Raw genomic sequence first — 25,063 nt, forward strand, 5'->3', positions numbered from 1 at the left:
ATTCTATATAGGGATAGGGGCCAACACCTCTGCAGGCAGCATAAACGCTCCCGAAGGCCTAATGAACCACCAGGAGATAGGAGACTGTCTGACCGACAGTGCATTAACTCTTGCGGAATTCCACGGGAGTGGAACCTGCTACCTCCTTGGTAACTATAATTTATCCTCTTCAAATTATAGTGATTATTGCCTGAACCAAAGGAGGGTCCCTGAAACCATCAGTACACCACAAGTGACCCGAGCTGCTGAGGGGTTATGGTTTATTTGCACTCAAGGAATATTCAAGTGTTTGGTGCCAACCAGCCGCCCAGAACTGTGTATCAGTGCATATATTATTCCCCAAGTGTACCTATATGGAGGCAACCCTACCTCACTAGTACAGCCCCGGGGGCGAACAAAGAGAGCACCGTTATTAATACCTATACTAGCCACTATCGGGGTCTTGGGGTCTGCAGCAGTAGGGGCTGGGGCCATAGTACATGGGGAACAGAGTCTGAAGCAATTGTCACAATCCTTTTCGAAGGACATTGCCCTGTTGCAAGATCAAGTAATCTATCTTGAACGCCAGATAGACTCCCTGGCAGAGGTAGCACTACAGAATAGAAGAGGACTTGACCTCTTGCTTCTGCAGCAGGGTGGACTGTGTGCAGCCCTAGGAGAGGAGTGTTGTTTTTATGCCAACCACTCTGGAGTAATTCGAGAGAACATCAAAGTTCTCGCCAACTGATTAAAAGATAGGAAATTAGAAGAAGAGAACTCCAGCTGGTATGCTTCTATATTCCAAACCTCCCCTTGGCTAACTACCCTAATATCTGCTATAGCTGGCCCTGTTTTGATTCTTCTATTAGCATTGACTATAGGACCTATTGTTATAAGTAAACTTTTAGCCTTTATCAAAGAAAGAGTAGAGGTAGTGAAATTAATGGTCTTATCACAACCCTATACTATTCTCCCTTCTAATGAAACAGAATCAAGGGTTTGATCTGCTCCAAACAGAAGGGGGGAATGAAGGAGCCAGGGAAACGAGGAAGTGATTGTTCTCAAAGTGATTGTTCTCAACTTTAGCTGCTCGCTCGACCATAAGGACAGGGTGCACTTAAAGGAGGTACAGAGCTGATTGTGTTAAGTCAGCTCCTGGAACGCCAAGGGGGGGGTGGTAAAAAGACCACAACCACAGCATGAGGTTTAAGAGCCAATCAGCCATACTATCACGAGCTGTCCACGAGCTCTAGTAACCAGTCCTTGGTCAGATCACGCACCTTAGTATAGCCCCTGAGCCAATAGCTAACTGCCACCTTCTGCTTCTGGAAGTTGCTTGCTTACTCGCTTCTCTAAGAACCCTAGTCTGTAGGCGTTTGGGGCGACTCTCATTTGCAGCCATTTTGGCACTCGTGTGTCTCCGGAGGCACCCCGAGAGTTCGCCCCTGCGCAGGTAAAACTTTGAAATTTTGGCCAATAAAACACCTCTGACTACCCAGCAGTCTCCGACCCTTCTTGCTCGCGAGGACGGGATGTAACACTAGGCACAAAGTGTCTCTAATAGCTTCAAGAATTAGGGGCCTTGCTCCTCTCCCCATTCCTTTTGCTCCTTATGGAGCCAAGTGTGGCTCACAGCATGGGCTTTGGGTGCAGACAAACCTAGGTCTGAGTCTTAACCCTTTTAAATACTAGACCTGACCTTGAACAAATTGCTTTAATTGTCTGAGCCCCAGTTTTCTCATCTGTAAAATGTAGTTTATGACATCTGTGTTTTGTGAAATGTTTTAGGGAGTTACGTGGAAAAAAATGTAAGGAAAATGGCCAACACAGCGCCTAGAGCAGTGCGATCACTGTGTAAATAACATGTATTATCATGATCCAGATTTGTTACAAAACAAATCTAGGTGGCAAATAACCCAGAGTACCTACTTCTTACCAGGGGATCTGTGGGTCAGCTGTGCTTGACTTGGTTTTTGCTGGCTTGGCTCCAGGTCACATAGTTAGGTCCATGCTCTTTTTCTCTGGAACTGATGGGCTACCCAGTTCATTCTTCTCTCATGGTTATGCTAAAGCACTAGAGGGCAAGCCTAATACACAAACACGTCTCAGTCCCCATGAGGTCCTGGCGTTCTGTGGAGGAAATAGGATGGTGTGGCTTTTCTTTCAAGAGGAGAGCACTCTTGGGGAGCAAGGGGCGGGGGAGGCTGGGATGGGAAAAATAGACAAAAAACTGTACTTGAAAAATAACTAAATAAAATTAATTAATAAAGTAAAAAAAAAAAAGAGGAGAGCACTCTGACCCTTGCCTTGACAGGCTTTTATTGGGTTCAATTTACACAGGAATACGGGGTGTAAATGTAAAGTTCATCAATTGTTGTCAGGCAGAAATGATTAAACAATAGATAACAGTCAAAGAACTACAAGGGCTTATTCTTATTCTGAGTCAGAATCAGATAGTTAAAGGGCTGTAAAACTTTGGGGAACAAACTCACTTCCTGCTTGGACCCTTATCATTTAAATTCAGGGTATTAGCAAAGCAGTTTTAATAGGATTTTATGCATTCTTTCTTAGGCCTGATTACCCTAGGGAACGGGGCCCTTTCCAGGACAGGGCCACACCCACCTCCAGCATTGTTTCAGGTTTAAGTCAGGCCAGGGAAGTAAGGCAGCCAAGAGATTAGGAGAAGTCTTGCTGACAGAATGGGTACTCAGGCTATGTCAAAGCCAGGGGGCAAGGGTCCATCACTCCCTTTTTCTATTGCCCCCCAAGTCCTCCCCTTTGTGGTCCCTCTTTGAGGGTCCCTTTGTGACCATGCTCGTCTTAGGTCATCCCTCTTTTGAGGAATCTTACCCACCATTGGCTAACCAGTCATCCACCGGGGGCCAAGCAGAGTGAAGAGAAAGGAGACAGAGGTGGTGCCACTACAAGAAAGATAAGGTTTGTCTCCTAAGTGGTTTATGGTCCCAAGGTCCTTTACTCATCCTTAGACACAGGGATTACAGCTTCTGAAACTAGGCAGGGCAGTTTCCAACACAGTCCTCTGTTTGGGTCACTTCTGCTGTTTCTTTGGCCAAAGCAAGTCAATGGCCAAGCCCAATTCAAAGGAGTGAAATATGTGTGCTGCCCATGGTGAGGCCATGATGAGCAAGTGAGTGTATCATCCTACTATAGGAACACAAAGAATTGAGATCAACAATTTAGCCATGATTTTTCACATTCTGAATAAGTGAAAAGGGGAAAAAAATGGAACAACACACCTCCCCACCTATCACACAATCCTTAGCTCTCAGGAAGGGAATATGAGCAAATGTTTAAAGCTGAAAACACTGAGGATTGGAAGAGTTCTGGTTTCTATTATTTTCTCCTCTACTTTTCCATGTTTGTCCTTGCTAACCTCAGGTCATAAACTTTGACATCATGCAGGCTAGTTTTATGAAGGTCATTTCTTGGTAGTTCTTTTGAGTCAAGGCAATTTTTTTTTTGACAGATTTCTACTTTACTTTCAGAATTTGTTCATCTAACCTGCGGTTTGTAGCCCTCTGGTGGGGCCTTCCTCACAGAGCTCAGGTTGGTTGGTAATGTGGGAGACATGCCTAAGTCAGACCTGTGGGACCTGTGGGGAGGGGAGGCCTCCTGAGGACTGGGGACATGAGCTGAGCTTCAAAGTCCAGCAGGCTTTTCTGATTCAGACAGGGAAGGCAATGGCTAAGGAGAAGAGTGATCTAGAGCTGCAGAAGTTTTAGGGTGCTGCAAGGCCAGCAGGAGGAGGACGAGCTGGGAAGGCAGCTCTCGAGGAGAAGGGGAAACACAAAGGCCTCCAAAGAGAAGAGTTTGGATAAGGGTTTGGGAGAGCTCACTCCTAGAAGCACTTGGAGGGGAACTCTTTACAGTTGGAAGGGAAGAATGGGCTGGAGAGAGGAGATGACCCCCTGAGGCATTTTCTTTTGCGGTTGGAAGAAGCCAGAAGTGTTCCCCTGCAGGCACCAACAGAGCACCTCCATTCTCACAGGGAATCTTGGAGGATCCCCTCTCCCTGAGAGACACTAGGAATGATCTGTGGGCCAGCCCCTTTGGGAGCTATGTGGGGGCAGAATTTGCCCACAGAGATGCTGTGCCCAAATCAGTCTGAAGCTGCGAGCCTCCCTCCTCTGCTGTCCCCTGTGGGGCAGAAAAGGTTTGATCCTGAGGCTCCACAGTATGCATTGACGTATACCATTTAATTCCCCTGTCATACCCAGGAGATAGATATTTAATTTTCATTTTACTGCAGAAGAAACTAAACTCCAAAGGGTTAACTGACTTTCCTAAGACCATGGGTGCAAAAACAAGACCCCAGGATCTTCTTCCTCATTTTGAGCTCACATCCTTCCTAGCCTGCTACGCATCTCCTCAGTGTGTTCATGTGTCATCGTGAATGGTTTAAAAACTAGGACCAGGCATTGATTTCAACTTGCACTCTGCCTCCCCACCACACACACACATTTCTTCTGCCTTTCTCTTTAGTATTTTTTATTATCTTGAGTACTATGTTGTTTTACTGATTTGTCGTGTTTACTGTGTCTTCCATCAATGGAACATAAGTTTTGTGGGGGAATTTTTGCTTCTTTGCGCACTGCTGTATCCCCAGTGGCTAGAAGAACATAGGCACATAGCGGTTGTTCAATAGGCATTTTTTGTTTGTTTTAGTATATTTTATTAATTATACTAGTACATTTGTTCCATTTTTTTCTCCCCTTTACACCCCTCTTCCCTACACCCCTCCTCCAGTATTCACACCCCCAACTTAGTTTATGTCCATGGAACATACATGTTAAGTTCTTTGGCTTCTCCATTTCCTATACTATTCTTAACCTCCCCCTATTTTGTATCTACCAATTAAGCTTCTTATTTCCTGTACCTTTCCTTCATTCTCCTCCCTCTGCCTCCCCATGGATAACCCTCCATGTGGTCTCCATTTCTGTGATTCTGTTTCTTTTCTAGTTGTTTGCTTAGTTTGTTTTTGTTTTTAGGTTCAGTTGTTGATAGTTGTGAGTTTGTAGTCATTTTATTGCTCATAGTTTTGATCACCTTCTTTTTCTCATTCGTGGAAGGAATGAATGAAATGCCTGGTTCCAGCCTTGCTGCTGACAAACCTTGAATCAACTTCTCACAGTGATACAGGGTGCAGCCAGGGGGGGCCCCAAAAAAGATTTGGAATGGTGTCCAGAATTCAAAGTGTATAGGAATATTGGAGAGACGTATAAGATGTCCTCCCCCCTCCCCCCAGGGGAAAGAAATGAGTGGAGCCAGGCCATTGAGAGCTGTTTTGCATAGCAACAGTTTTGCAGCTAACCTCTGGAATGATTATTTAACATATCTATAACCTTTAACTGGTTTCATAGATATGTTAAATAGCTGTGGCCAAGTTTGGAGCCAGGGAGAAGGGAGTAGCAGGGGACTCAAGATGGAACTAGGGTCTGCGCTCCGGAGTGAGGAGTGCCTGTGTGGGAGCTTGGAAAAGGCTGGATCCAAGACATGAAGGGCCCCCGCTTGGCCAGATGAAGAGAGAGCCACGCGGTTTCAGCAGAGTGAGGACCCCCTCTTGGTGAGGTGAAAGAGGGAGCCACGCGGTTTTGGCAGGGTGCGGACCCCCTCTTTCCCAGGTGAAAGGGAAGAACCACGCAGCTTTGCCAGAATGGAGATCCCTGCAGCCAGGTGAAGAAGAAAGCCACATGCTTTTGGTGGAGTGTGGACTCCTGCAGCTTTGGTAGAAGAGGCCCACACGGCTTTGGGGTGCCCCCTTTGGCCACGGAGCCTGAAAAGCAAGAGAGACTTTGACTGGAACTGGGTACAAAGGACTCTTGCCAGTGGACCATGAGAGGGTACCACAGTACTTTGGATTAACTCGAGATCCTGCACAGTGACACAGCTGACGGTGCCAGCGGCCTGCAATACAGACGTGTGCTCTTTTCCTGATTTACGGTACCCGGAGTTGGGACAGTGGGAGAAGGGAGCGCTGTGTGGGTGTAGGTGTATACCCTAAAGGACTTTGATATTTTAGTGGTGGCATTAAGCCTGAATAGCATTAAATAAACATTTTGTTTCCTTTTCACAAATCTCTGGCATTAAGAGATGTCTTTCCAATTGGCGGCGGACAGAAGGGCCCAGTAGATTTTAGTATTTTGTTTTTGGGAGGGGCCCCTGTTGTATAGCAGTTTTGGGCATCCCTAGGTGGGCCAAATATTGTATTGCCCCTCTCTCGGACCTCTTGTTGTTTGGTAACAACAGGAGTTTTGACATGTGTCAAACTGTGTGCATAGCCATCCTCCTCTGGCTTATTGGATTGGTTCATAATATTTTTGAAATCATTTTGAGAGGGATAAATGCATTATGCTAAGACAAAAATAGAAATTTAGAATTGAGATTGTAGAATTCTAGTCCATTCCCTCATTTTACAGCAGTAAGCATTTATGTCCACTGATAAGCTGGACATAGAGTGTTGTAGGGCAAGTGGTGGTGAGGTCAAGGCCAGGATTCCTGAAATTCCTGTCAGAACTCAGTCTGTGAGTCTTCCTAGCCTGCTGCACTCCTCAAGGAACCACAGAAATCAAAACCAAGGGAGATGTTATGAAAAAAAGATAAATTTAAGCTAATTAAATTAATTCAAGTTATGAAGAAGCATAACAAAACATCTTTACCCAACTTGATTTTCAAGATGGAATTTAGTTTGATAAAAATTGACTTTGACAATGGAGTTTATTTTGGTAAAAATTGAGGTAAATGCAAGTTGCTTTGCAGACATTTAAATTGACAGACTGAAAGATGACTTATAGAGGTGATGGTTTGCAACTTATTAATGTGACAGTTACTACTTGACACCAGGCTGGTTTCCCAAAGTCTTCTTGGCAGTCGAATCCTGTTAATTCACTCTTTTCTCCTGCCCTCCTTTCTCTACAGGAGAGTAGTCACTTTTAATCATGACTTTGCCCTCTCTCTGTCACCTTCTATTCCATTTACGGGTTGGCTGGTTGTGTTGCCACAAGACATCACATCAGCAGGTATGAATTTTCCTCTACATTTCTTGGCTAAAAATCGTCACATTCCTTAAATTCTCTACATCATATTTAATTTTCTTTGCACTCCAATTCTTTGGCTTTGATATGCAACATGTCTTTTGGAAATTTCCCTCCTGCCTTCCAAGTTCAGTAAAAGCTCCCCAGCACTCCACACCTAAGAAGGTAGCCTCTTAACATCAAGCCATCTTAACATCAAGGCAGCCCGTGCTATTTTGCTGTCTTTACCACTATTTTCCTACAGGCTCTGTCCTCTCATCTACTTTTCCTATGGTCTTGGGTCTTTGGGCACCCAGGGACTGGAGGCCAAAATGAAATGCATAGACTTAAGGAAGCATATTAGTGATGGTGATGATGAGGAGAGGCAGGAATCACCAGCTGGGCATCCTTAACTCTATTATGGTCCCAGTCTGCAAACAGGCCAGGTGCTCGGCCTGGCACTATTTAACCTCATCCATACAGCCCTATCCATCTGGGCACAGGAAGAGAATTCTCCTTAGGGTGAAAGGCAGCAGTACTCTCAAGGTGAAACATGCATCCTCCCTTATTTTGGAAGGTGCTTGCATCTCTTAGAGGTAGCAGGCCTCCTCTGCAGGCCACTTCTTTTCAGAAAAATGGTTAATACATTCTGGCTATTTGCATGGTGTTTTTTGATTTTTTTGTAGTTGAAATCATGTAGGAAGTTTAAGATCGTGTAGCAGGATATAAATCCTATAGAAAATAAATCCACTTTTCCTATGTGTTTTGATTTGTGCCACTTAGGAGAAAAGAATTTTTGGAAGCCAATATTGAATGTGGAATGAGGAGATAGTGCATGCTGGGAGGAGGGTTGGGGTTCACTAAATTCAATTTTTTTCTTGCCTGACCATACTGTGTTTTTCTAGGACAGGAGACAGGAAGCCAGTGGCCTCTGCTACCCTTGCTATTCTAAGCTGCTTGGATTAGGAGGCTATTTTTAGCACCAGCTGTCCTGTTCAGTAAGGCAATAAATAGGTCCTTAGGCCAAGTGGCATTAATCCTCAAGGGCTAGGAAATGCAAGATGGGCACCATAGCATGGGGACTTTGGAGGAAGGTTTCCTTGTCTACCAGTGTAATTTGGACAGCATCATTTTTCTTTTTGTGCTATGTCCTCTCCTTTCACTAAAGCTGTGTAGATAACTGAGCCCTACAAATGTGTGGGCAGATACAGGGACATGGGAAGCAGGAGAGTAAAATTGGGGAAGAGCTGGTCCCCTCCTCTGGTGCTCCAGCCCTCCCTGAAAAGAAAGGACCTATGGGATCTGGCAGGTGACCCCTTCACACTCCTTCCTGGGTAAGTCCCTGGCCCCTGCTTCCTAGCGTGAGGGTGAGTCAGGTATCTAGCAAGAATCCTGATGGTGAAAGTCACCATTCCTTTACTCTTCTAATTACACAGATCCTGGCACAGTCATGGCTTGCTTCTGTTGGACAACATTTGGACGTGGGTCCCTGGAACTCTGAGGCACTTCCCTTTATCCCACTCACCCTAGCTCTGTGCCCCATCGCCCCATCCCCATCCTCTGCTGCGCATATCTGGTCCCGTGTCTTCTGTGCCTCCACCACTTGCTGTGGCTGGCCTGACCTACTTGGGATATGACTGGGATGGTACAGAAGGGAGAGATGGACTCAGCATGCTATGTGATTCTTTATCCATATAATGACCCCATGGTTTGGCTGCCCAGAATGTGGTCTGAGTTGCTGTTGTTGCAACACAGCCCATCTGGAGTCCTACAACCACTCCAGCACCAATGGGTAGAGGGACAAAGGGCCACCCTCAGCCCTCATTTCTTGCTCTTGGTTGACCTCCCTCCTTACCATGTTTCCAGGAGGGCCAGATACATAAGACCCCTTGAATACCTGCATCACATAATAATGCCTTTTCAGTAAAGAGGGGCCCCATTCATTCATCCATCCATTCATCCATCCATTCATTCATTCATGGTGTGCTGAGCTTTCCTGCCAGTTGCCAAGCTTGTTTGGGCTTGGAGGAGCAGATACAAGCAAGCTAAGTTTCTATCCCTAAGTGCCCCACAGAACAGTTGGGGAGACTAATGATACAAGAGAGACAAGCACTGTGGTAGAGGTGTTCAGGGGACTGGAAGTGCACAGAGAAATCAAGGGCTTCATCTGACCAGGTGACATCAGAGCAGGTTCTGGGGAGCAAGGGGGTGCTAGAGAGCATGGAAAACCTGACACATCACAAGCCCTTTGCTATGCTGGGGGAACAGGAGGCAGACAACAGCCTGGCCCAGCCCCTCTCACTGCTGGGCAGTGGGACCCTTGAGGAGTACTCAAGCAGGGGGGAAACATGAGAAGGTTGCATGGTAGGGCAGAAGCTTTGGCTGGACGCTGAAGCACAGAGATGAGACAAGAGGCTGTGGTGGGGATTTACACATAGATCCAGGACCCCAAGACAAGGGAGACAGATTGCAGGTGGGCCTAGAACAGAGCGCTATTAATTCAGATAACTTTTCTTGGGTCCTGATGATTGTGCAGGTACAGGGTAGGTACACAGGGGGCTGAGAGGAGAAAGTCAGAAGTGGCTCCCAGATCTCTATCTTGTGTGTCTGTATTTTGTATGTTTGCGTGTGTGTGCGTGTGAGAGAGAGAGAGAGAGAGAGAGAGAGAGAAGGAAGAAGAGAGGTGGGAAAAGACAGAACCCAAGAATGTAAGCATATCAGGGGCCACACATTTGCCTGAACCTTAATAGGGCTAATGAAGAAAAAGGTGAGATCACAGTATACAATAGTACTAAAATTCAGTCATGCACTTAAGCTTATTTCAATTTAGCAGAAGGAAAAGAGGTAAAATCTTGCCTTCCATTTGGACTGTCCTGTTTGGACAGAGCTGTTTTCAGTTTTCCAGTGGCAAACGTCCTTGGTATTGGTGGTGGCCCAGCAGTGTGCCCAGATTCCACAACTCTCTTGGGTCCAGGGAAGTCAAGATTGTGTAGTAAAGTCAGCCCAGTGCCCTGGGGGAAGTGGTCTGTGGCGCAGATGCTGCCTGGATTCAATAGGCAGGAAGGCCAGAAGGTACCAGTACTCATCCTCACTCAGACATCTTGGAGCTGGCGCCCACTCTGCTCTTCCAGCCTCACTCCCACCATGACTTTGGGAGGGGTCCTCAAGGTCTCTCACTTCTGGGTCTCTAGTGACTCCAGTGGAGCAAGGTTATATGGCTCCCAGGACACCTGGGACATCCAGGAACCTCATTCCCCAAGGTTGCCTCTTTGGAGGAGGTATTGGGATCTACATGCTAAAAGCTTCTCATCCTGCTAGGATTGGGCCTGGTCACCAGAGACAGCAGTAACAGGCTATACTTGGATGAACAGGCCAAGTACCCAGACCATTGTCCAGGACTGCCTTCCCCTCAGCAGCAGCCTAGCACACCAGGATGCTGAGCTTTTGGGACCTTGGCAGAGCTGGAGAATAAGGGCATGGGAGGTACATGTGAAGGAAAGGTAGACTTGCTGTGTAGAATTGAATTGGAAGGGGCTGGGACAGGGAAGAGAGGATTCCAAGTGAACCTGGACTTTTCTTCAAGTGTTTGAGGGCTGCCACCTGAGGAAAATGAAGACTTGCAGCCTGATATCCACTTGTGTTCACAGGCATCTGCCACTGGCACCAGGCACCATGTCTGCATGGTGGAGACAGACATGGTCTGGGATAGAGTGGGAGAGTTGTTCTAACAAGGGAGGTGCAGGTGCAGGAAGGGAAGAGTGAGGACAGTGTTAGAGGACAGTTCTAGAGGAGTGGTGGGCCCTTATCTTTGGACCTGTGCTGTCTCACAGGTAGCCACCAGCTATGTATGGTCATTAAGCACTAAACATGTAGCACATGAGAATGGGAATGTGCTGGAAAATTTCAAAGACTTTGTACAAAAACATCTCATTTGTAATAATTTTTATATTGAGTATGTGTTGAAATGATACTGCTGTGAATATAATGGGTTAAATAAAATATATTACTGAAATTAATTCACTTGCATCTTTTTACTTTTCTAAATGTGGCTACAAAAAATGTGAATTGACGCATGGTCCTGGCATCTGTGACTCACCGTATAACTCGGTTGGATAGAGCTGTGCTTTCTAGCTGACAGCATGAGGACCAGGGACTGGTGATTAAGAAGCATGGCTGGGGGTAGATCTGGACTGCACCACTGCAAAACAAGTATTACTGAGAATGTCAGTTCCCCAGGTGTCCAAACAGAGAGGATGATGACAGTGGTGATAAGACCAGGTGAATGAGCTCCAAGGGTACTTACAATTCTAAGCCTAACCGGAGCTCAGCAGGCCCCTTTTCTGCACCCTGGGTCCTCAGGCAAAACCAAGGACCTGAGGTCCCTTGGTGTGTGGCCCAGAGGTCCCGCCTACCACAGGGCTCTGTCCATGGAAGCCCTCTGGGGGGCCCTGCTGGCCAGGTCCCCAACTCGATCTTATCATAGTGTGCTGGAGCATCTCCTTGGCCCTGGTGAGGGCTGCCTCTGCAGGAACAGTCACATGAGGCACCACTCCCACCCCTTCCCAGGAGCTACCGTCTGTAGCCCCCACTGAACGGGCTGTGGGGATGGTGATGTAGAGGTGTGTGTCATCCACATGGTAGGTCTGTGGAGGCTGGCAGCCCCCACTGGTCACCTCCCCGATGACCAAAGCTCGGCCCAGCCTTTTCATGATATAGGTGAATTCCTCCGCCGCCCCGGCCGTTACACTGCTGGTAAGAATGACCACTCTCTTCTTGGAGCCATAGCGTTCACCTGCAAACGAGAAGGCACTTCAAGTTAGCTTGTCAAGTCACCCCCTGGGAGACCTGTCTTCTCTATATTGCCTGGACCCACAGAGAAGAGGGCCTGACATTTAGTTCCTCATCCTTGCACCCACATGCAAGTCACTCCACCTTCCTGAGCGTCAGTTTCTGCATCTGTAAAATGGGGTTAAGAGCTTGTGCCCTATCTTGATCAGGAAGTACTTCCCAGCCCGCCCACCTCCATGCAGATTCTTTTCTCACCAAGTAATGGAAAAAGGCTTGATTTTTTTCCAGGAAAGGAAAATGTACATTTCCTTTTTATTATTAACAATTTTTATTAATTATAAAAATAAAAAGAAATTAATAACAAAAAGTTAACCAGACCAAAATACCTTTTCACCTTGGGCCCTCAGAAGAGCCAAATCTGTGACTTGACAACAATCCTACAGGAAAATGATATCCAAAGAAATGAAACATGAGCCAGAATACAAGCCACAGTTGTCATTTTAAGTTTCCTAGTGGCCACATTAAACAAGTAAAAAGATACAGATGAAATAAATTTTAATAAATTTTATTTAACTAAATATATAAAATATATATTTATCTCAAAAATGTAGTTAATAAAATTATTGATGACATATTTTAAATCCTTTTCCTTTATGAAATGTCTTCAAAATCTGGCATTCACTTTACACTTTACATATCAGAAATCATATGAGCCACATTTCCATGCTCAGAGGCTCCCATATGGAATTTAAAGTTCTAGGATGCAATGATCTGAAGATCTGAGTCTATTTGTAACTCCTGGTCTTAAATGTCTGTTTGAATTTACAATTCACCTGGTTCTGATTTTTTATTTACATTTTTCAATATTGTTGAACATGTGTGCTGGAAGTTCCAAATGCTTATGTGATAAGGAACTGTACAAGTGAAATTTTCAGGGTGCTTTTCTGGTTATATGCATACCCCTATTCTTCTCCCAGCTTCCTGTTTTTGATGGGAGAGCAAATTCCTTGGTTTGGGATGCTGGGCAAGTGGGATGGAATGAGGCTTTCCACTAGCAAAAAACCTGGGAAGGCCATGGCTCTGTAAAGCACAGGGGCCTTCCCTGCCCCTCTGGTCACTGTTTTGGGTCTAGGGCAGGTAACAGAAGCCCTGCCAGCATAAGAACTTCATTTAGGTAGGTGCGCTGAGCTGCTGATGAGAGTTCAGGTTAGATGAACACTAAAAACCCTATGGGATCTGGTGATTGGCAGGGGGATTCTTTTGGTTCTGTATCTGTCTTATAGGTAGATGGTTGTAATGGGAAGAATGGAGGCATTTGGTTTTAGACAAACCAGTGTTTAAGTTTTGGCGCTTTCACTTATTAGTTGAGTGATATTAGGCAGGATATTCTACTCAGTGGACATTGATGTTTCTCTCCCTTTCTTTATCTTTTCCTTCCCCTCTCTCTAAAACTAAATACATCCATAAAATCTTTAAGAAAAGAAAGGAAAAAAGAGAGAGAGCACAGGTTTAAAAAAGAATCATATGTGCAAAGTGCATGGCATAGGATAGAGACTTTATATTCCTTTTACTATTACTTTTACCTGAACCCAAGCTGTCTTTCTTTAATTCTCCAGAAACTTCTAGAATGAGAACAGAAAGGAAAAGACTTTTGCACCCACCTGCTAGCTGGGTGTGTGTCCAGAGCTCACTGACAGAGTCATTGGGCCGGCTGTAGATTTTGTCCAACAGAATGGGAGGGCCTTTGTCAAAGAAGTAAGAGCACAGCGCAGAAATGGAGGATGTGGGGCCACCAATGTTGAACCTGAGGGAAGGGAATGGAGGCCCCTGAGAAGAGATCTCACACTGAGGGCCTTGCTGCCCCCTGGGAGGTCTAGATCTTTGTCCTGTGGGGGGTTCTAATTCCAGACCGCCTCAGTCTAGTGCCCTCATTCTACAGGATTCCTTGGATGGAGTTCCCCAGAGTACAATCTCTTGAAAGAAAGAGTCTTCTTTCTTTCAAGGTCAAATTTATTTAGAATATACTGCAGACCATACCTACCTCTTCTGATCACAGAATAATACAATGTATGATACAAACTGTATACATTACATTAAAGGCTCTTACAAGTCCTACCATCAGGAACTTCTTGATAAATTTTCCTAACTTACTGACCATGGACTGCTCCCCTGTACCTTTGCTTCCTGTGAATGGAACACATCTTGGGAACACTGTCCTCCCAGATTCATTCTAAATATTTTCACAAAACCTACTAGGTGTCTTAATGAGGCGATTAATGTGGCTGAGTGCTCAGAGTTGTGAAATTGCACCAGAAATGAAAAAGACTGCACCAATCCTAGGCCATTTAGATTTGCCCCACATGACAATTTTCTTGAGCCCCTGTCTTTTCAATTGGGAAACAAAGAGTGCAGGGCTGGCAGTGTGTTAGGAGCCTCTTCTGGTTGATGGTCTGGGATGACTTGGCTGAGTTCGGGGCCCATGATCTCAGCATCTGAACTTCCAAACCTCAGATTGGAAGGGTCCTTAAGCAAAGTATACCTGTAGGCTGGGCATCCTTTAAAAAAAATGTGCATGGCACCATTAAGCAGATAGGTACTTAGCATGCAGTTTGTTCAGATGTTTAATAGAGCATTTGAAGAATGAAGAGATCAGAGACCACACAGGAGCCCCCAAGCTCAAGTTCTGGGTACATACACTGGAACCCTGGAAACAGTTTTTTTCCCCCCAGGGAGGAGAACCACCTGCTGGGATCCAGAGCAACCTAGTGATGACTAAAAACCCTGGGAATGTTTCGAGCCAACCACCAGAACTGGACACTCCATCTTAGCCAATCCCAGCAGTATCTGTCTGGTAGCCTGACCTTCCCCTTGCCATGGAGGGTGCCCAGGCAAGCCTGCTGGTGGACCTGGGAGGCATGGGAAACATGATCCTATTCTAGGAGGGAAACACACCTATCAGGCACACCTTTACAGAAGCAGGAGGAGGTGGGTAGCTGATATCTTCCCTCCAAAAATAATTTTGTAAGGCAAAGAATTCTTTTTACAACAGTAGAGACTAATTTGTAAATTCTCTCTGGGACTCTAGCTTTATGATTCTTATGATCAGGTTGGTCATAGATTGATTCTGTATAATGTGAGCCACAACCACAGGTAGAGACCCAATTGTCCCAAACATGACTGATCATCAGAAAGACCTGGATGATTCCTTTCAAATATGTAGACCACTGGGCCTCACCCCTGGAGTTTTGTACTCAGTAGGGCTAGGGTGGGGCACTGGAATCAGTGTGTTCTTCATGTCTTCTTTCCCTCTCCCTCTCCAAGGAGTCTTGCAGTCAGGCACATTTGGGGACCACTGAATTAACTCAGTAATTCTCATCCTGGAATGCACATTGGGATCATTGGAGAGACTTTAAAAATCTATCAGTGCTGGGGTCTCACCCAGCCAATTAAACCAGAACCCCTGATAGCCAGATGACCTAGTCCTTTCAAATCCTATCCTGTGTCCCAGGGTCCTTTTTCTTCTCTAATAGGCCCATAACTTTGACTGTCTTTCAGCAGCTACCCTGGCCAGGCCAAGAACCACTGATGGTTGGCCCACTGACCTCATGTCAATAACCATGGCATCTGTGTGCACAATCTTCTTCCACACATGCTCCACCAGCAGCTCTGATACCTGGGTGAGCAGTTCACAGTCTCCAAACATGTCAAACCTCAAGTAGCCAATGTTGTCCTCAAGCACATTAGTGTGGAAGGAAAACTTGATCAGGTCTTCAAAGACTTCAGGGGAAGGGATCTGAAAGATTGAGAGATTCAGCTCAGAGTCAGGAGGGGAGAAGAATTTAAAGCTTGGGAAATTGGACACCAAAGATTTCTTTCATATTGAGAGAAATAATAAGAGTATGCAAAGGTAATTCTGAGGGAGGTGGTGGGTACCAGAACCTTTTCTGATAGTCCCACGCATGGTCAGCAGGCTCCTTACAAGAATGCTCATGTGTACCAACCTTGTGCCCTGATGTCTAGAGTTGAAAGGTCCAGAAATTATCTCCACTCTGTCTCCCCTGACCTCACCAGATACTTCTTGATGTCCTTGAGCCCCCATACCCCCTCATTTCAGGGCAGGGAGAAACAACATTGGCTATCGGGCCTGGCCCTGTACTAAGCACTTTCCAGCACTTAACCATCAGTCTCATGGCCACCCTGTAGGTAGAGGAGTCAATTAATCCCCATAGTTTTAATAAGGAACTGAAACATACAGTAATTCAATAAATTTTCCCAAGGTCACACAGCCAAGTAAGTGGTAGACACAGAATCTGAATCCACATGTGACACCAAACTGTGAACTCTGACTGCGCTGGAAAGGAGTTAGCCCCCAGTTTGAATATGGCGGCACTGTCAGACTAGTGCTGTCCTGGCAGCACTAGGCTCCCCTAACATGCCTGGGCCTCCTCCTTTTTCTCCAAGGTTGCTAGAAGTCTGTGGGCTTTGTGAGCTGGACTAAGGGCAAGGAGCCATCAGGATATCACTGTTGCCTGGGACACACAGCCTCAGTAGCAAGCTATTTGATGACAGAACACTGTCCTCTGTACCTTTCCAGACCTCAGTTTCTGTTTTTGTAGAATAGAATAATTCTACAATAGATGCTTCTGGTGCCCTTAGCCCTCCTCTGATTTCAGCAGTAACTGGACCCCAGCTGACAAGGCCCTGCCTCCAGCACACCCCTGTGTTTTTCTACTCTCCACTTCAGAACTCTCTCCAAGCTTCTTCAGAGTTTCAGAGCAATCGTGTATCCCAGGGGAACCCTCAGCCAATGGAGGACAAGTGCTGCAGAGGGTAGCTCTGGGAGACACTCCTCATACTTGTCCAAGTCTTATGGAACAAATAATATACCTGCTTGTCAGCTGTCCTCCTTTGCTCTCACTCTACCTGCTCCCTCACTCCTGCTGCAGTGTCTACCTCCCAGGTAAGTTGCCTATACCCAAACCCTGGTCTTAGGCCCTGCTTTTAAGGGAACTCAAGAAAACAGATTCCCTGACTATGCACTGAAATCACAGATGATAGAAGATGTGGGGAGATGTTGTACATGCTGTTTTGGGTAGAGCTTTCACCTGATGGGAGTGCTTGGTGAGTCCTAATGGCTTCCCTTAGCCACTGGTCTGGAGAACTTGCCCTCAACCACCCAGCAGCAGCCACAAAACTCTTCAGCACTGATTCACCTATTCAGTGTTTCCCCAAACTTGAAATATTCTGACCACGCAGCCTCACTCAGAATTTCCCATCCAGTTGGCCCTTGGATCTGGCCACATGCCCATCCCGTACAGCTCCTTCAGGGTGCAGTGCTTTGCATCATGGGAGGGGAGGAGAAGGCAGTCAGTACCTAACCAAGCAAAACTCATTGCTGTGGTTCTCTGAGCTGTGCCCTGCCACCCCTGATTGTGCCCTGCCACCCCTGATTAAGCCAGGGTCTGTTCAGGCTCCATGCTTTAGTTCCAAAGCGCTGTGAGGCCAAGGCCTCCCTTGCTTCCCTGTCTCTATCCCCTTGATTCATCCACACACTGCAGACCCCTGAGGCAAGCAGGTGGTATTAACAGAAGGGCCACATTTCCAGAGGTGGAAACTGTGATCTCATGTGACTTACTGACCTCTTTCTCCAACACTGATGATGAGAAGCCCTGCAAATACCCTGATAAGAATGTAGCTCCTCTGTAACAGGGGTTTTCAAACTGAGTTCCTGTGGGACCCAATGGGCATGGGAGTGGATGGGATGACAGAGTAAGAGAGAGAGAAAGATGTGACTGATGAAACTTCAACATGAAAATTCAGAAGCCTTTGTCTTGGCTTCTGAATTCTCACGGAACCCTGAACCCTGAGTATACAGACAACTTGTCAACTCCCTCCTGAGACTGTGCTGGGCCAAGTCTCTCTTGTATCTCACCTGCATGGGCACAATCCCAGGAATGCGGTCCTTGGCATCCTCAGGGATATGGGCTGCCTTCAAGTGTGGATCCCCAGAAAGCACCTGCAGGTCAGCCCCCAGCATCTCAGCCAAGGCCCCTTCAGAGGTCACCCTGGAGTAGCGGCTCTGCAGATGGCTCAGCTTGGCAGCCATCTTGGCCCCTAGATCAGGGGAGGCGTAGTTATCAGCAACCAGCTTCCCGGTTGTCTGTAGCACAGTGGGCACCTTCAAACGCAAGGCCACTATGTCCTGAGCTGTGGAGAGGGCTTCACTCATGGGCACTGTGATGTCAGGCTCTACCCCTGCCAGGTCCCAGGCCTTGCCTGTGCTGGCACTCAGGGCCATCTGCGTGGGCATGGAGGCATATAAGGGACTGCTGCCCACCTGGTAGATGCCCACAGAAAGCGCCCCTCCAGCAGTGGGCTCCCCGATGACTGTGGCCCGCTGCAGGTCCTGCATGGTGTGAGCAAAAGCCTCAGCTGCTGACCCACTGGTGTGGCTCATCAGGATGTAGAGGTCCTTGTGGGGGCTATAGCGCTGACCAGCCAACTGGGGCAGGGTCCATACCTCCGTGACTGTTGAGGTGGCCCTGTCAAAGACAGAGTAGAGGTGCTGGAGGGGCTCTGCCTCAAAAAAGTAGGAGCACAGCAGGGGCACAGCCGTGGAGTAGCTGCCAGGGTTGTAGCGCAGATCGACAACCAGTGCAGCCGTGTCCACCAGCCTCTGCCACACCATCTGCACCAGCTGCGGCCCAATGGCTTTTACTGTCTCCAACTCAGCCATGGCATCAAAACGCAAGTAGCCCAGTGGGCCAGGCAGCACTTCTGTCTTGAACAGGGCCTCAATGAGGTAGGAGAGCTCCTCTGGAGAGAAAATGGCAGGGGGTGGCGGGGGCAACTCCTCTGCTGCCAATTCACCTGGGCTGTGGAACACCAACAGACGGTGGTCCCCAGACATCTCCTGCAGGTCAGCTGTGAGCTGGGAGGCCAGTGACTCCAGGTCCACAGCTGTGCGATAGGCCCCCTGGGCCAGCTTGGCTCGTAGCAGGTCTCCTGTCCGCCCAACAACCTCTGGCCGTGCATAGTGGGCCTCCAACAGGCGTCCTGTGCCCTCTACCAAGGCTCCCAGGCTGCGGTGGAACTCCAGAACCTCCTGTGCTTTGTCCAGGGCCTCCTCAGCCAGCACAATGGCATCAGGCACCACACCACCCCCGAGCCAGCACTCACCATGGTTGTCAATGAAGGTGAGCACAGGCACTGTGAGTGCCAGGCCACCCTCTGGGGTGTCCAGCAGAGGCACCGTGTGGGTGTGAAGCAGGCTGCCTGCAGTGATCTCACCCACCAGCGTGGCCCAGCCCAGTGACTGCATGAGGAAGGCCAGTTCCTCAGCAGCCGTGGCAGTGCGGTGGCTGGTGAGCAGGTATACCCCGCGATGGGAGCCATAGCGCTGGCCCAGCAGCTCTGTGCAGCTGAAGTGCTCCTGGGTGACATTGGTGCGGCGATCGTAGGTGGTGAAGAGGCGTACAGGGCTGGCCTCAGGGCCCTGAAAGTAGGACAGCAGCATGGGCACAGCGGAGGATGGCCCCCCAGTGTTCTGGCGCAGGTCCAGGATGAGGTGTTCTGTGTCCTGCAGAGGCTCCCACACTTGGCGTAGGATGTATGGGCTCAGTGCCCCCAGCACAGAGGCATCAGCAAATCTGTCGAAGCGCAGGTAACCCACATTGCCTGGCAGCACCGACACCTGGAACACAGAGTCCACCAGGGCCTGCCGGGCAACCTCATCCTCTGGCACTGTTGGGGCCACCTCTGGTAGGTCATCGGCTCCAGCCTCAGGCCCAGAAGGGGTTTCTTTGGGCCTGATTGGCCGTACCAGGAGCCTAGGGTCCTCAGACACAGCCTGCAGACCAGCGTTGAGCTTCGTGATCAGATCCTCCTCAGAAACCACCATGGTGAAGTCCATGCTAGCCAGGTGGTGCAGAAGGGCAGGCACACGGTCCACCAGAGTGTAGTAGTCCTGCAGGGCCTCCTGCAGGTGTCGCATGACTTCTGGCAGGGCCCTGCGCAGTGTGAGAATGGCCAGGGCCTTCTCTAGGGCCTGCTCAGCTGGTATCCCCACACAAGGAAGCACCCCACTGCCCTCCCACGTCTGACTGCCCCCACCAAGAGGCCCCAAGGATCTGGACACAGGTACAGTGAGGAAAAAATCAGAGTGCCCTATTCTCAGCTTCTGGAGGTCCAGGGCACCCCCCATGGTCCGTTCACCCACGATGGTGGCTCTGCGCATCTGTTTGAGGATGTAAGCAATGTCCTCAGCCACTCCTCCGGTGTGGCCACTGGTGAGGACCACAACGTCCTTGTCAGCACTGTACCTCTCTCCCAGGACCTGGGGCAGGGTCCAGATCTCAGTGGTCGTATTGGAGGGACGGTCATAGATGGTGTCCACATGCAGGACCGTGTTTCCTGGGTGCAAGTAGGAGATGACATAGGGGATGCCAGAAACATGGCCTCCAGTACAGTGTCGGAGGTCTAGCACCAAGGCGGAGGTGCCCAGGAGCTGTCTCCAGATGTTGGCCACCAGGAAGTCCCCGAGTTTGCTCACCACCTCCTGGCTTGGAATGTCATCCACCCGCAAGTAGCCCACGTTGCTCTCCAGAACATCATGGTGGATGCCCTTTTGCAGCTGGGCAAGCAGTTCCTCTTGTGTGAGATTGGTGAGTGCTGTAATTTTCTGAGGAGCTGTGAGGGCACTGGGCTCATAGGAGATAACCAGATGAGGGTCGTTCAAGGAGCTCTGCACCCCGACTGTCAGAACACGGGCCAGTGTCTGAGGGTCTGAGATGTCCAGGATCTCACCGCTTTTGATGGCCTGCTGAATGGCTTCCTGCATCCCCATCAGGTTCTCTGGGAAGCAGTAGTTATCTAAGAGGACCTTGGCCATATCCAGTACCAGGCTCGGCTGGAAGAGACGTGTTGGGCCAGCCAGGCCAAAGAGCAGCGTGGACAAGAGCAGAGCCCATTCTCTCCTCATGGGAAACCAGGAGGGCTGTCTCCTGCACAAAGCTCCCTTGACCATGGGCAAAGCCATAGCACTGTCCTGTGTGGCTGCCTTCCTTCCTTGTTCTTCTCAGCTGGCAGACAGAAGGCCTGAGGCTAAATGTGGGAGTTGGGGTGCAGCTTCCACCTCCAGTAATCCTTTAATCCTGTCTAATTCAAGCTCATCAGCCTTGAGGGCTGGACAGAAGGGGCGGTTTGACCCAGAAGCTATGTTGAATCTCATTGTGTCACCGCTATGCCTAATAATTTGAATAAATACCATTTATTTGGGGTTGGTGGTAGCTTTATAGGCTGATGGTATTCCTTGCAAAGTGGAGTTATTAACTTGCAAGTAAATAGCATTTGCCCACTGCACTGGGTAATCCATGCCTCTAGAATTAGGGGGAATTTGTTGGAGGTTTGGTTCTGCCACTCTTTATTCTGTGGACTTAGGACTTATTGTGTGATTAATGAGAAAACATGTGTAAAGTTCTTCACACTATCAAGCAAGAAGGAAGCACTCAATTACTGATACAGTCTCCCTATTAGATATTAACTCTGTTTTATAGCTGAAGAAACAGTTTAGTAAGTGGGAGGATGTAGGGGTGGAGAGAAGGAGCCTGTAAGGTCATCTCCTCAGACAGTGCAGAGGTTGAGTGCTAGGGCCCTATCAACTTCGGGGCTTGAAGTTTATTCCTATGTCCTGTTAATGCCTCCACAGAACAAAAGTGTTCCTCCCAACAGTTTTCAAATGATAGGAATGACATGTCTAGACCTCAGTGGGGGGTTTGGTGAGTGAGGACAACATGGATCCAGTGATTCCAGGTCAGATGAAGTTAGTTTGGATCTGAGGAGCATCCATCCTTATATTGGTTGAGAGCTTGGTCCACTGCCCACTACTCACAGGGAGAACTGAGTAGTAGGACTTGGGTCCCTGTGGTTCCAGGCCTCACTGATACCTAGATTACTCTCCTCACTTACATGAAACACATGCATCAACTGCTGAATCAACTGCTGGACCCTCATGTTCCCAGTTCCTGCTCCTTCACACAGAAGTGATGTGGGTCCTGCCTACAGCTTAGAACCCCCATGTTTTCTCTGTATCCCTCCAGGGTTGGGCATTTCCTTCACTTAACAGATGAGACAACTATGGCTTGGAGACAACTACCACTCAAATCACGATCACACATTTGGGAAAGCGCCCTATGACAGATCCAGGAAAGTAGCCTGGATCTGTTCCTCTCACTTCTCCCTGTCATCTCCAGGACACACTTCGTATGGTGTGCAGACAGCAGGCAGGCAACATGTGTGCCTCAGCAGGCAGCCAGAGGAGGTGGCCTAGGGGACGAAGGTGGGAGTCTTTCTCAGCATACTTGAGAGCCGCAATCTGCTCTCTAGAACTCATTATCTGAGGATGTTTACCAAGTGGTTTATGAAGGCCAAAGAGGTCAATTAGCTAAAAGAAACATATTTTTAGCTCATTAGGATTTGTTTAATACCCAGGTGACATATGGTCACATCACTCCACCTTTTGCAGCCAATGAAATGAGTCTGATTTATAAAAATAATAATAAGCCTCCTTAGTTCCCACTGCAAAAACTGGTCCTTCTGCGCCACTTCATATGAGGAATCAGCTCTGAGCATTCTGATCTTCTGAGGATACTTTCCCATCACTGCTTGGCCCCAGGCAGAGCCCGTGGATCAGGAAAGGTAGCTGTGAAGGTTAACTGGAGCAAGTCTCTTTTGGAGGAATGTGTTTCCCCTGGACTCTTATTAAAATGCAGTCTCAGGATGAGATGCCTGGAACTATTGCTGTGCTTTGATTGATGTGAATGGCCCAGAGCCTTATGGAGGAGACCCTGAACTGGAGTTTGTTATGAGTCACTGGGTTGCATAAGTTAGATAGTGCCTGCAACGAGAAGCAACTAGTCCTCCTTGGGTATGGTCTGGGCTTAGTGGGAGAAAATTCTGCCCCCAGAGTGGTTTCTACTTTTCAGGAGCTAGGTTGTCCTGGCCCCCAGGTGGCAGCAGCTGAGGAGAGTGTGTTCTGTGCAAGTCCCAGACTGGGATCCAAGTGGCTCCGTCCATCTTCCCACTGGCCCTTCTGGCCATTGGCCCAGAGGCTACAGAGAGTTCCAGTATGATCTGTGAGGTTGAGTTTGGAGTTGGGATGGAGACAGAAGTCCTGCCTCCCCTTCACCTGTACAAACAGCCACATGGGAAGAAGTGTCAAGAGTGTGAGCTTAGGAGTGTGAAACTGAAACTCTACTGCTTTCTAGGGTAGAGACCCAAATTAGGTGACATGACCACTCTGTGCCTTGGCTTTCTTAAGAGAAGAAAAACTTCACAGTATTTTTGTAATAGTGGTAGCAGGTAATGAAAAATCTGAGAACTCTATAGGAATTGGTGAGTGGTGGCCTGTGATCAGGGCTCCTCTGTGGATTGGGAAGAGATATTCCAAGAGGCAGGGGTTGCCCTTATGACCCTGGGATACCAGGTGCTTCTGAGTCTCCAAACCTTTCATAGATCTATGTATTGCTCAGTCTTAGAATTCACTCTAGAGCACACCCTGCAGCATAAGATTAAATGATTCAGAAGGTGTGCTGTTGGGATGGTCAAAAAAAGCATACCTGGAGCTTGATCAATACAGGACGAAGCAAGTCACCTGTCACATTATGAATTCACTTTTTGCTGTGGTGAGAGGCCTTGTCTGTCTAGTTATTTATCCACCCACCTACCTACTCATGCACATCTCTATCTATCTATCTATCTATCTATCTATCTATCTATCTATCTATCATCAATCATCAATCATCATCATCATCTCAAGTTAGTTTTTTTCTCAAAGGTCATAGAGGACATTTTCAAGTGGTACAGTAAATATTCATGTGCTATCTACCTCTATTCTGCCACTGACATTTCATTATCCTTTCTTTATCTTACTTTGGTCTCTTTGACCCCCTCTCTAACCCTCAAACCCAACATATTTTTTGGATGCATTTCAAAGCAGGTTGAATCTTCCCTTTATTTTATTTTAATTTTTTACTTTTAAAGAATAAAAGTAAAACATACTTATTTTTACAAGTTAAATAATTCATAAATGGGTGAAAAATCTTTCTCCAGAGACTGTCTAGCCCAGCCAGTCATAAAAATTTAATATGTTCATACATGAAAGCACATATGTAGACAATCTACCTGTCCATCCATCTATGGATACCTATCCACCTGTCCATCTATCCCATGCCATTTCATAATAATATGAACAGTAATATATATGTGTTTTGTCTTTCACTTAAATATACTGCAGAAACATCCTCCCAAGTTGAAGCATATGCATAAAGTTTATTCTTTTAATGACTACGTAATAGTCCTTGATAGCTTACTAATCTTTTCCCCTAATGAGGAGTATTTTAAGTTGTTTCTGTTTTTGATTCTATAAACAACCTTGTTATAATTGTTCTCTAACTCATTGGTGCTTTTGTTTCTACAGAATAAAATTTCAGACCTGGACTTGCTGAATCAAAGGGAATGTGCACTCATTTCTTTGATTGTTTTTCTATATTATATTTTTCAGTGACTTCTAAATTGTATAACAAATGTATATAATTTTCTGTTTTTTACAACTTGATGTACAATAGGCTGTGTATATTTGAAGTGTAGAATGTGGTAAGTTTTGACATAAGTATACACCTATGAAACTATTGCCACAATCAAGATAACATATGTTGTCCTCAAACCTAAATTTTCCTCATGCTCTTCATCTCCAAACACTATAGATTAGTTTGTATATTCTAGAACTTAATATAAATGGAATTATAGCATATGTACTATTTCTGTCTTCTTTTACTCACTTATTTACTTTAATGATTTTGAGATTCACCCATATTATTGAGTGTACCATTACTCCATACATTTTATTGCTGAGTTGTAGTCCATTCTATACCTATACCACAGTTTGTTATCCACTCACAATTTGATAGACATAGATTACTTCCAATGTATGACTCTTAAAATGAAGCTGCTGTGAAAGTTTGACTATAAGTCTTTTTATGGACATATGTTTTTATTTTTGGTAAAATGGGTATACATGTTTAATATCTTAAGAGACTACCTAACTGTTTTCTAAAAATTTAAATTTCTACCAGCCATATGTGAGGCTTTCAATTCTCTAACATGAATACCATCAGTTGGTATAGTCATATTTTTTAAATTTTAGCCATCCATATAGTGGCTTCCCTCTGTGATTTTGATTTGTATTTCCTTGATGACCTGATGTTGAG

At 46.9% G+C, this 25,063-nt stretch overlaps 1 protein-coding gene across 2 annotated transcripts; it reads right to left on the reverse strand.

The window, feature by feature from the left end:
- Positions 1-6,695: 6,695 nt before the first annotated feature.
- Positions 6,696-20,888, reverse strand: RBP3 (retinol binding protein 3). Of its 2 annotated transcripts, none has more exons than XM_037158458.2 (4): positions 18,136-20,888; positions 15,401-15,591; positions 13,460-13,602; positions 6,696-11,802 (listed from the first exon to the last, which is right to left on the reverse strand). In XM_037158458.2, the coding sequence occupies exons 1-4, from the start codon at positions 20,833-20,835 to the stop codon at positions 11,366-11,368; spliced, it is 3,471 nt and encodes a 1,156-aa protein (XP_037014353.2). In that variant the 5' UTR covers positions 20,836-20,888; the 3' UTR covers positions 6,696-11,365. The 2 variants fall into 2 exon arrangements, with proteins under 2 accessions (XP_037014353.2, XP_037014351.2); XM_037158456.2 differs by having other exon boundaries at positions 17,731-20,888.
- Positions 20,889-25,063: the final 4,175 nt, after the last annotated feature.

Source organism: Artibeus jamaicensis, unplaced genomic scaffold (genome assembly GCF_021234435.1).
Source record: "Artibeus jamaicensis isolate MK-2021 breed Jamaican fruit bat unplaced genomic scaffold, CSHL_Jam_final contig_332, whole genome shotgun sequence".
Taxonomy (NCBI): Eukaryota; Metazoa; Chordata; class Mammalia; order Chiroptera; family Phyllostomidae; genus Artibeus; species Artibeus jamaicensis.